At 40.0% G+C, this 13138-nt stretch overlaps 1 protein-coding gene across 1 annotated transcript in view; it reads right to left on the minus strand.

The window, feature by feature from the left end:
- Positions 1-2969: 2969 nt before the first annotated feature.
- Positions 2970-13138, minus strand: part of LOC109479141 (mitogen-activated protein kinase-binding protein 1-like) — a 22068-nt gene continuing 11899 nt past the window's right edge. The window contains exons 22-28 of the mRNA XM_019781010.1: positions 9634-10018; positions 9138-9282; positions 8726-8921; positions 8324-8521; positions 6634-8028; positions 6232-6317; positions 2970-5332 (exon numbers count right to left, since the gene is read on the minus strand). Coding sequence (XP_019636569.1) covers positions 4994-5332; positions 6232-6317; positions 6634-8028; positions 8324-8521; positions 8726-8921; positions 9138-9282; positions 9634-10018 — 2744 coding nt within the window. The 3' untranslated portion in view covers positions 2970-4993. The remainder of the gene's footprint in view (positions 5333-6231; positions 6318-6633; positions 8029-8323; positions 8522-8725; positions 8922-9137; positions 9283-9633; positions 10019-13138) is intronic.

Genomic DNA, 13138 nt, shown 5'->3' on the forward strand with positions numbered 1-13138 from the left:
TATCAACCCACTGCGCCTACAGCCTCAAAAAGGCTACCTTTACCTTACCTACCTATGTACACCATGTACAAATCAAAGATTGCCTTTTCATGTTTGTAAGGAAATTTTTTTTGCTATTATCAGGTCGTTCATGATTGTACTTGACTACGGTATCCCATAAATTCATCCTAACATGTCTATCAGTTTGCACAAGTAAAGATGAATGTATGATTTATAGAGGTGTTGAAATAGATTTTATCCGTACATATCCCATAGTATTCAAGTTATAGCAACAGTAGTTCAGCAAGTTACCAGTGAGTTTTTGCTGTTTGAACTCAAAATGCATTCAATTCAGCTCAAAGGGGGGTTTAAAGTTAATAACAGTTGCATATATTATTGTGGGAGAAAACAGTGAATTTTTATATACAGTTATGACAAAATTTCACAACCTTTTTAAGAATTTGGATTAATATTATATCACAATTGTTCTTTCATCACACTATCATTTAATTGGGAAGGATATTTATAAATAACATGGATCTAATGGTCAAAATGTCAGCAGCAGTATGATCCAACTGATGCTGCCTAACTTTTTTCTTTGGTATATTTATGTGTGTGTGTGTGTGCGTTTCAGTGCTGTTGCTTTATGACATGGAGCTTTGCCTACTTTTAATATTTTGCAAGTGTTGAACGTTGGAAGAGACAATTTGATACTTCCCATGGTCAGGGCAGCTACATATAGAATTCCACAAATTTCTTACTGCCATTTGTCATTGACTCATGTAAACCATTCCATTGCATTTACTACATTGTCATTTAGACTAGTCACTCTCTCTGACTTCAAAAGAATTAAGATATGAATATGTGAAATGTAAACCCTGAGATGTGCATTACGGACGTGATCATGGAAATGTTTTTTTTTATATTAAATTATGATTTTTTCATCTTTATAATATAGCAAAAGGGTCAACGAAAAGCTGAATTTTTGATATGCCTTACACTCCACTTACTACATCAACAAGAAGAGATTTATGTACAAGACCACAGCTGCCTTATGCTACTATGTTACAAGGACCAACCAGTAGGTACTTTTGATGGGACATGCATTGACATATTATATATATATATATATTGAGTTTCATTAGTCATTTTTGTTGATTACCACCCATAGCCTCTGAGAAGAATATGATAAAAGTGTTACAAGCATGTCAATATACGATCTATGCTTAGTGAAAGCTACTGGAATAGAAGAAAATGTTTAGACTGACAAGCATTGTTTTGTCAGATGTTGACAGATGATGAAGGTGTTAAAGGTGAATGATTTGCTTGACACTGGGACACTGGCCATACAGATTTGTGCAGCTTGGTTCATACCCTTCTTGCTCAGCTGAGTCTCTACCTGTTTACTAGTAGTTGGGAGACATACATTGTACATGTGTAGGTTACATCCCACTGATTGGAGTATGCAAACCAAATTGACTGCTGCTTCCTTTTTAACAATGGCCAAACCTGGTGCATGTGGCAAAGATTGCCTGCCATTGTCCCGAGAGCTGTCCTGCTGTGTATTATAGAATTGAAAAATATTGTAAGGCCATACAAATTAAACTTCTATGGATCAGGTCCTTTTGACACTCCATATCATGTGCTAGCAACAGGTACCTGGGACATTTTACAACTTATGTGAATATGAGTTTTAGGTAGTTTTATGAAGGGCTGACTGCCACTACTTAATGTAGGGCAATTTGTCATGTACCATGTATCTGTTGACTACCTGTTGAAAGGAGTATTTTGTTTTGAAGGAAGTTTAAAATACGTGTGCTTGCAATTACCATCCATAGAATTAAATTTATATGGTCATATCAGGAACTACAAATTTTAAAGTTCATGGTGATTTATGCAATGGATTCTTAGTACTTGGATACTTTATTAATTGATTAATCTCTAAGCTCTTATCATTTGTCATTTAGTGCCTTTGTAATATACCGGTATCACATTGTAATATATCACACAATTGTAAACCACTGTATGATATTCATTGTCCTCCTATGAATAGTGTTTCAGTACACTGATGTGCTGGAGCTTAACCTGCAGTCATGCAAAAGGACATAAAGAATGTGCCTTGTGTCTTTGCTGCCTATCATCTTGTATTGCTGCTGATTGGTATATTATGTGTCCACTTCTAAATATACAGTGCATTTAGTTGTATATGTACTGTAGCCTGATTAAATCACCAGCAGCTCTCCCATTGGTCAGATTCAAAGCGTGACAGAATTATATAAAGGGGTAGTATATGCTGCCTTAAAATAAAAGTCATCACAAAGTTATTATAGATTTTCAACATTTGAACAAGTAAATTACATGTGGATTGGAAATTCAGGTGGTATAAATAGCTTAAGTTCACTGTTATTTCTTTTGGAAAAGCACTAGTATTTTGATTAAAATGAAGTGGAAGTTCTGTATTGTCAAAGTTAACATTTTTTAGAGCAGAATGCTTTTTCTGTGGAATGGGTTTGTGGAATGGATTTATACCAACTCAGCTAGGAATAAAGAATGGGTGTTTGCATAAGGTATTTTCTCATTTCTTTAAGAGAAGATATTCATACTACTAGTACTTGGTTTTTTCCAGTACTAAAGTTGTATCTTATCTAAAGTACTCTTTATCTTCATGGTGCTCATATTCACTTGAAGCTCTTATAATAGCACCACATAATCATTAATAATGTTTCATTTCTATATTGAAATGAAAATTCTGGCTGACTCTTTCAACATTAATGATAGCAAGGATAGCCTTATTGGTGATGACCTGTGCCAAATGCTGGGTCTGCCATGTATTTGGGAAGAAATGGTGTGTCCACTGATAGTCTAAACACTACAAGGTACATGTACTCAAACTGTATCATAGTTTCCAATTATGGGTATTCAAGTTTACAATGACAACTGAAAAGCTTGCTTGATCAGTGGTGTTGCAGTCCATTGACACCATACACAATTTTGCAGTTTCATTCTTTATTTTCAAATCTAATCATCAAAGAAAAAACACAATCTCTCATATCTGTCCTCTGTACATCTGCCCCAAAGGTCACTATAATACAGGGCAACAACTTTGGTCATGAGAAAATAGAAAAATAAATTAAACACAAAATGAAAAACAATTGGTCCAACAAAACCAAGAACAGAAGACAGGATAGATGGGGTGCATTGATAGAGGTCCCATGGAGACAAAACTGTAAAAGCTGCTCAGGGAAAAACCCTTGAGTGGAAGTTCTTTCATTTGGCACAATATGTTTGAGCTGGTATTTGTATAGTAACACACTAGATGTAGATGGTACTGAAATAATTCATTTCTTGACCAGGAAAGTTTACCCTAAAGTATCATTAGTATGTGATAAAGGTGAGGATAGTGTGTTAAGGTGACCTGGGGTGGAGGCTGAACACGTGAAATAAATGGAAATAATAAAGAAAGCACAGGGCTTTCTCTAAAGACAAAAATACGTTGATGGGCCAACCCTACATCTGAGCCCTGTCCCTTCTGTTCAAAGAAGCTGCTAGCAGTTGTTGACTGACAATGGCATTTTTCGAACAGTCTTGCTTTCTATTTGCAACTTGCCCCTGAGAATCACACAAGTGACAAATGTGAACAATGAACTGAATAATAATTATCATAAACAAAATCTCCACTTTTCCTATTCACACACTGGAACACAAATCTTGATACACCAACAGGTTTAGCAAATACAATCTATGACACATTCACAGATTATTGATCACATGTCAGGTAATCTGTTGCATCTACTATAGCTAGTACTGTACATTTTTTTTGCCATGTATGGAAGCCATAGTTAGAATGAATATAAGGGCTATATTATTTACAGCATCAATCCATACTCTTGGCATATGCATTTACATTGTAACTTTCCATACCTATGACCCAGTTGACTAGACAGTACTTCTTGACAAAGCGCAGATATAATGTGCTACCTAAGTGTTCTTACCTTGAGTGTATGGAATTGTATGGTAACTTCTCTTATAGATGTGTACACATCTGAATCATTTGCTAGTTGTTTCTACTTAGTTCTTAGACATGAATCAGCATCATATATAGTTGTCCTTTAGACAGTGTTTGGCCACTGCTGCATGCCAAAAGGTCTGTAACTAATGTGCTATCATTAACAAGCTGACATGCACTTCTTGTTGGGACATCTGGAAGTTTCTGCAAAACGGAATACAACAGGACAGTGTTGTGCTGATATGAGGTTGAACAGGTTTGAGCTTGAGAAGTTACAGAGTAGTTGGTATATCTTTACTCCTGACAGATAGGCAATGCATGCATCACTATATTTACAAACTAGTTATCTGCACTTGACGCATACCTAACAGAATGGATGACTGATGGGGTAGAACTGCCAAAGCCACAGGCTCTTGGAAGTATAAGGCACTTTCTCTTCTTTAGTCACTATTCTACATATCTGATTCCTCTGATTACTTAACTTTTTCACCTTTCCAGTGCGAATAAGTGCGTAGAAGTGAATTCCAAAGTCTTCAGCAAATGCCATGCATGAGGTCTTACCTCTCAAATAAATCAGGTACTGTTACACAAAAAGCATAATGGCATCAAATACCATAAAGGCTTACTGTACTTATGCACATCAGCTTGACGAGTCTATGTATCTATCTAACTAAATCAGTATTAACTAGCTGCAAGCATCTCCTGGGTGTCATTTCAAAATATCATTCATCATAACTTCACAAGACAGTTCCAAAATATGTATTCCTAGTATCATAAATATTGCTACTTAGTTTCATTGCAGCATTCAAAAACCCAGAGCTTCATTTGAACTTTGCAATGTGTTGTACTTAATGTGTATTCATTTTTAGTATGCAACAAGAAAGCTCACTTGGTTAAAAGAGAAGCATTTTTCTACTACATGTACTCTTTATGCGCCACACAGACACTTTTTTTAGAGTGTTTCAATTTTTTTGTGAGCATGCTGTTAAAACTGCACAATTTTTTACTTCAGGTTCCACTGGGTTTGTTTGTATGCTGTGAAAGCTGCACACCATTGTGGGACAGCTTCTGCTGCACCATGCTGACCATCATTTCTGAGTATCTCTCCAGAAGGGACAGAGCACAGGACGTGTCTGTGTCATCCTCCTCCAGCACATCAGAGACAGAGCCCTGGCGGGTCCTTGCAATGCTCTGAGACAGCGACTGGACTGATGCTGGTGAGAAGGAGTGGCTACCAGTGGAAGCACTCTGTTGGTTGATTGCTGTAAGCTGGTTCTGCATGGAAGAGAAGGTTGCTGACAGCATGGACAGAACCTCATCTTTCTGTTGGACCTCACTCTGCAGAGCCTGTGAAAATTAGAAACCAGAATGATTAGTACAGAAAACCTAAAATATCTTGCTCACTTGAAGAGTATACAACCCAATTTTAGTGTTTTGGACTCAGAGAACTTGATCCATGTTCTGGACAACCACTTTCTGAGACAGTGTCAGCCATACCTACATTGTACATGTAAAGGCACCAAATTGTCCAAGTCAGAATACACCCAGTGCTCTCCTGTTATTTGCATGGACGATTTGTCAGGGAATTTTATTCCTATAACAGGTTTAGTCCAATAACCTTAGGAGAGTCCACACGACTGACAGGGAGGGGAGGTCAGTTGGTTATGGATGATACTGGGCTGGGGCGAATTGAAACAACCACAAATATGATGTTATTGGTATTTATATACTCACTTTCACCCACAACTACATACATGTACCATATTCTAATCTTCAAGTCATAATGAACAGGGCTAACATGGAGATAGAAGATCAGACACATTCCACCTTCATACTGTCTACCCCTGTGTTTGGCAAAAGCTTACCAAACCTAAAACAACAGCCCAATCAAGGACACCAAAAAGGAACAAAGGACTTCTTCACACAATCATCATTGAGTGATTGGGGGTTCTCACCTGTCCAGAAGGAAGTGACAACAGAGAAAGTGTATGACAATGGAGGGTGCAGGGGTGATAATGAATGAATAACAATGGACTTCATGCGGATTTGCTGACTTGGAAATATTTTAGTCCAATATCAGGTTAAAGTCATAACAGCTCATGCAATTATGCCATGCAATTTATAATGTAGTGAATGGGAAATGGTTTGGGTTTTCAGAATTTTATGCAGATCCCAGGTTTATGCCAATGTCAGTGATGCAAATAGTTGGTGAGCACTGTATGTATACTATAGTTTCTTCCACTCACCCTAGCATGAAGACCAGCTGCTTTTTGGAATGTTCTGCGGAGATCCTGCACAACTTGGGAACACACCTCCAAGGAGACAGGGGAATCTACATGGGGACAAGACAATACCTACGTTAAAACATTTCTACATGTATGCTACATCACAACATTGTAATGGATATTACACTTTTAGTATCAAAGTCAAACTGCTGATAGGGAAAAGATCATGTTTTAAATACAACATGGGGGAAAGGGCTAACAGAGAAGCTGTCTGAAGTTCAAGAACATGACTGTCACCAACAAGTGAAAGGGCAGGGACTACAAGTTGTTCTGAAGTGGTTTTGTTGAGAGGAAGGAGTGTCCAGAAGAGGAGAAAGCCAAGGCTGGCCAGAGATGGAGGGAGAGTTTGTTGTTATACACCACCTTTCTCCGGTTGCTTGGTCTGCTTCATCACCTCCTGTTGTGGAACGTCCGGAGAAGCTTTAGCTGACTGTTTAACAGGGAGGAATGCAAGGTCCTGTACTTTTGTTGGTTGAGTTGGTTCACTCAGTCCAGCAATGGGTTCCTTCTGTCTGGCCTGCAGCTCCTGTGCCACCTGTACATGCGCATCTTTGCCGTCTCCTTGTCCTTGTCCTTCCTGTAAAGTAGTGCCGACCCCATGTAGCACTACAGGTCCATCCTGCTCCATGTCAGCTGGGGGCAGGTTAATCTGAATGATGTCTGTGATGTCCAGTGGCATGGGGGGACTGGGTTTCACTGTCCTGGATGGACTGGTCAGAGTAATGCAACTGGCAACCACAGGAGGCTGCGTATCTAGAGCCAGAGGCTGTGTTGGAGTCTCTGTTTTCTTACACTTTTTCCATGCATCTAGCCACTCTGGGCCCTCGGAGGCACGGGCATCATAGCTTTCTAAGACTTCACTGTCAGAATGAGATGTAATAGGCTGGCTGGTATCCCTCTCTGGGATCTCATCTATATCTGATGATACTGCCAGAGTTGGTCCTTGATCAGAGGAGACTGGCTGCAACGTTTCAGTAGGAGTTCTTTGTAACAGCACTGTAGGTGTCACAGCCAGTTCTGATGGCTTGGTCTTTGACTGAGTTGCCATTTTGTTGACTGGTGGAGACACAGCACCATTCACAACTTTCCTCTTTGCTGCCTTTTCCTTCAAAGTTGACTTCTGTCGGGGGTCAGATTTGGATTTGATCTTCGGTTCAGTGTGCTGTGGCTTTTTCACCTCTGACTTAGCTCTGCTTACCGAGACAAATCCAGCACGTGGGGGAGGCATGGCACGCCTGTCAGCTTCAGCAGTGTTGCTACTGTCTGCTTCCAAAGAAACATCTGATGATTTTGTTGTGGGAGTTGGTGGAACAACATTTACGCTAGGGGCTTTGGCTGACTCTGCTTTGTCACTTGCTTTTCTACTCACACAACTACCCACAGAGTTTCTTCTGACAACACTACCTCGCACAGGTTTGGCCACTTTATCTGTTCCCTGTTCCATCGCCAGGTTGGGATGTGAGATGGCAGGAGATAGTGGCTCTGATCGCCTGGACCTTCCTCGAGCTTTAGACACTATTGCCGACCCAGAAGACCTTCTGCTGACCTTGTCCTTTGTCAGAGAAGATCTACGCTTCTCCTTTGTGGACTTTTTAGCGTCTTTGGCATCTGCCAGGTTTGGTTCAGATTTGGCTGGGGGAAGGGGTAGGGTACGCGGCTTGGATGGTGATCCAGGTTGGGACTGGCTCACCCTAGTACGTAAGGTCATGCCATGGGTGCCTGTTGAATTACATGCTTCCACTTTGGTGTCGCTTTTACCTAAGAAAAGGGATGCAAACAATGGGCATGCATTCACGTATCTTTTTTTGCTCAGCATGGTAACAAGCAGGGCATTTTATCTTCCCATGCACAATATCACATATCAAAATACTACCACTGTTCAGCTGAGATTAACTGATGTCTACATAAAGCAATGACATATCCATATATAACAGAAATAACATTGAATCTATATGACATATTAGACATGTAATATTTGGATATCACAACTTCCATAGACAAATAAGTGTATAATTATCAAATTCATCTGTGAAAAAAGAGTACTAAGTCTTACTTTTTTGTGCCAGGTCTGACATGGACATACTCTTGCTGATTGGCCTCTGGGTGGTTGCCTTAGTAACAGACTTGACCCCTTGACCCTTGGTGTCTGGAAAGGCCTGGTTCTCCTTGTCTGCTGACGGAGTTGGAGGAGAACTGGTCAGTTTCTCAGGGATGTCCAGAGGTACATCTACTCCACTGCTAGCTTTGGATACTGTAAACAAGAACCAAAAGTTCAAACCTTACAAAGCAAGTCTTCATTAAGGTTGCCTGATGTTTAGGGAGTAAAAAAGTACTGCAGTATCTCCATAACTTTCATACATTTCCATCATGTGAGCAATTTTAAGATAATGCTTGTGTACAGTTGAACTTCATATTATATGATGTGATTGGGATATTCTATTATCATCTATCTCACCTGTGCCGGCACCAGAAGCTGTGCTGGAAGGTGTGGTACTCCTGCTGGTGGACACAGATCCTGAGCTCTCACTGCGGGAGCGGCTCTCAGGTGCAGCTGGTTTGGGCTGACTGTCCTTCACTGGGATTGTCAGGTCACGGGTTGGTTCAGAATTAAGACTGTCTGTTGAGGAAGCTCGTTCAAGCTTGTAACCCATCTGTATAGGGGTTTGCAAATCCAACATAGTGTTACAAAGTGGTTGGACATGCTAGTATACAATTCATGGACAACAAAAAAAGAATGAAAAATGACCACACCCAAGCATCCTCATATTGCTTTACATCAAATTTCAACACTACGAAAGGTGATACACAGAGAAATGAGTGATTATGCAGCAAATTTGGAATAACACATGTAGTTCCATGAGACTTACAGCTTCCAGTCTCTTCCTGGTCTGATCTACAGCGATTGCCATTTCCTCCTTCTTTCTCTGCAGGTTTTCATCCTTCATTGTGGTTGTCATGGCCACTGGATTAATGTCTTTTCCACTCTCAGTAACAGAAGCCATTGGAAGGAATCTAAGGAATGCAGTCAAGTCAGAGTACAAAGCATTACTAAAGCCCTATTACAAAGGAAAACTACTTATGCTGTGCTGCCAATTCAATCCTGACAAGCTTTCCTTAAATCAATACTACTTGATAATAAATAGCTCTTCCATTACTCTGGGAGATTTTTATCTTTATTTTTCAAGTTAAACAAAAATGGGTGAGATTATATAAGGGAAAACAAAGAAGTATAAAAGATATAAATTCAAAATTATACCGAGTGCTCATATAAATGTGAAAATGACTTGATAAACAATAGAAAGAGGTACACATTATCTGATAAAACTTCAGTAACTGGCATTGCCCTTAGTCAACAAATCTTACCCTTTCAGGCCCACGCCTTGTTGGGATCGTGACAGGAAGCGGGCAGAAATGCTCAGCCTAGGATTGAGAAAATGATCAGCCTCAGCTGCTGCTGGCTGCTTCAGCTCATCCAAACTCCTTCCAAAGGTCTCATTCCTCAATGCTGCAGACACTTCCAAGTTCTCATAGTTATGTTTGAGGAACCTCTCTTTCTCTGGTGTTTGTGGACTAGCCTCTGAGTCAGGCCTCTCTGAGGAGCTGGATGGAGTGAGGGATCTGCTGATTCTGTCCTCCTCAGCCTCGGAGTTCTCCAGACTATCACCACCACCATCCTCCTCCTCTTCCTCTTCTTCATCATCCCCTTCTCCATCCTCCTCTAGGCTATCCGGATCATTAGAGCCTGAATCTATAACAAGAAGTACACCAGCAATTAGTATAGTTAGACTTCTTCATAGATTTCTTTATAAACTACAGTAGCTACTGGGGCAGTTCAACTTTCAACAGACTCAACAAATTAATTTGACTTGATGGATTGCGTTAAAGAAGTGACAATGGCGTTATTATGGAAGACCTTGATTAGTTGATTAGAAACCAAACCAAATCTGGAGAATGTTCACCACAGGAGAGCATAGTCCATTTTCAGAGTCAGAGTTTCACTGTTATACAGGATGGAAGGTCATGCATTGCACTGAAGTCATTACCGTGAGACAACTGGTGTCTCTTTTATGGGTGTGAAGAGATGTTATGAGAGTTTGTGACTTCACCACATCACCACAGTGGCACTGCACAACACCCCAGCAGGCAAGACTGTACGTACGTCTGGCTAGTTTGTGTTTGGAGAGAGGTTTGGTACCGTCACCTTCCTCCTGAGATTCTGCCGTGTCGGCTCCTGCATCTTCCAGCTCCTTCCTCAGGGTTTCACCGCCAAGTTTCTTCTTCTTCATGCCCATGGGGAAGTACTCCTTTACCAGGAAGGGACTACAAGCAAACCAAGAATGAGAAATGTGTGAAAATTTCTGATGATCAAGGAATCTCTGACAAACGTGCTGTGCACAATACACAACAATGAATATATTGATTTATACCTTCAAATCTTTGATTTTATGAATGAATGAATGCTGTGAAGAATTAATTAAGTAAAACAACCATGTGCAACTGCTTCATGGCAAGGTAATCAATATACCTTGTTACTGGAAAAACGGATTACTTTGCAACAATACCAAGCACATTTGTTTTAATTTAGAGAAAGGAACACAATAAAGTAACCAATAGGATAAGCCATCTTAAGACCAGTTGGATTGACCAGGAGTAAATGTGACTTTGTCCGACCTGTCTGGTGTGATGATGGAGTCATGTGAGGGGGCAGGGTAGATGATGTTCCCTGTTTCCTCTCCTGCCTCTGCATCTCCCTCAATGTCCTCAATCTGTATTCCAACTTCTGTACTTGTCTGACGGTCAAAGTTCAAGGTCAGGCGGGTTGGTCTCTCAAATGGCTCACTGTTCCTGTTGGCACCAACCTGACTCAATAGCTGAAAGAAAAAGGACAGCAATAGACAATTAGAAATCAACATGGAATACAACAATGGAATCAACACAGAACCAGCTTTGAATGTGGAATTGCATGAGGCTGAGAACAAAGAGGTCCCAGATTCAATCCCAACATGTCTAATGTTGTGCCCTTTGGAAAAACACTTTACATGAATGACACCCACCAGGCCTCTACAGCTAAAAAAGAGGTCTAACATAATTGTTTTTAAAGATGCTCTTTCTTCATGTTATCAATTGGATGTACAGATTTTGTGATGAGCATTTATTAATTATCAATATGATGAAGACATCTAACTAGTTTCTGTACCTGCTTTGCTGGTGTCTTGCTTTGTAACTCTTTTTCAAACTGGTCAAGACTCATCCCCAATGAAAATGACAGCTCTTCTTGGACAGATTCCAGCAAGTCACCCTGGAAGAAAAAGAATAATAAATTGTAAACAACATTGTCAGACAAAATACTAGTAACAACTTCATCATGCATGATGGGGCAGATGAGGTTTACGTCTAAACAACAAACAAACAACACTTAGTTCAGTTACAAGTTACAGACTATAATTCCCAAGGTGAACTACATTTTATGACATACACGTATTTAAATTCTGAAATACATTTTTGAATTGTACGCTATCTTAAGTTGTTAAGAGACAGCATGAACTTACTGTTGTTCCTCTTTCAGCAGCTAACCCCTGAAGGGTGTCCCGCATGGAGTCAGGCTCCACAGTCAGACGGCGCCGCTCTGGAAAACATGCAGATACTTAAGTCATTCACTTACGCTGCAGCACAAGCTTATTTTAGACTTTGAGTGACAAAGGCAATAAAATCTGTGCAAATTAAGCCACAATTTTGTCACAAGAAGGCTAGAGAAATAGCTTAGGTGTCTGCATACATAAAAATCATACTGCACTGTGTAGAAAAATGAGAGTTCAAAAGCAATTGAGAAGGCATTTCCTATGAGGGGAAATGGACAAATATGGAAAACAAAGCAGTCTTTATAGCTAACCACACAGGGGTTAAAATACTTTTTTTTTCCAGGTTGCCCGGGCGGCAACCTGGGTCAAAAGCCAGGTTGCCCCATCAGGATTTCAGGTTGCCCCATTTCAAAGGAACTGGATTCTTCAAATCTGCTACCCAATATCCATTATCCTTTCTTTTTATCAATTAATAGGTTTGTTTATCAAGTAGCAAACACAACAGGTGTCAACCATCCTCGTTTATTCAAAAATGCTACCTTCACATCTCTGACTCTGAGCCGGAAGAACTGCTGGTTTCATCATCTGCCTCGTCCTGCCTGGGCCTTCTTCCATTAACACCTAGAGCTCTCTCAATATGACCGATCCACCTTGTACTAGGGATGTGGACCTTAACCCATGTTCAGGTTCAGGTCTTGACTCATAACCAGAGGTTTACATGTAGGTTCAGGTCCGGACCTTATGATTCCGGACCTAAATCCATGGCATGTTTGAATGCAGTTACACCAGCATAACTCCAGCAACTTGGCTAAATTATGATGAAAACTCTTTATCAAAGACTTCTATCAAAGAGTCAAAGACAGAAAGATTGAAATAAACTCAAGCTTGTCTTGTTTATTCACTGGTAAGTTGACACAGCAGTGCAACTACTGTTAGCACCCTTAATTTTGAAAAAATTGGGCATAGGTTCCCCGGATGACCCCTAACCGGGGGCCAACGGTGCTTCTACAAGTTCAACAAGTGAAAAATACATGATACAAAATGTACATGTATTTACTACCTGGAACTTGGAGCAAAGGTGTTACCGACATTAACCTTAATATATTAAAAACTAAGCCAAACTAACTAAGCTAGTAACCCAATCATATTCATATCCCAAACAAAATCACATATTGACACGCTGAACAAATAAAAATGTGATTATGTCTATAGACTCCTACTCAAAAACAATTTTTGGGAGACACTCGGACCGCCTGGTAGGCATGATCATATTAAATCTCTAATATATG

This window comes from Branchiostoma belcheri, unplaced genomic scaffold (genome assembly GCF_001625305.1).
Source record: "Branchiostoma belcheri isolate BF01 breed outbred unplaced genomic scaffold, Haploidv18h27 scaffold47, whole genome shotgun sequence".
Classification (NCBI taxonomy): domain Eukaryota; kingdom Metazoa; phylum Chordata; class Leptocardii; order Amphioxiformes; family Branchiostomatidae; genus Branchiostoma; species Branchiostoma belcheri.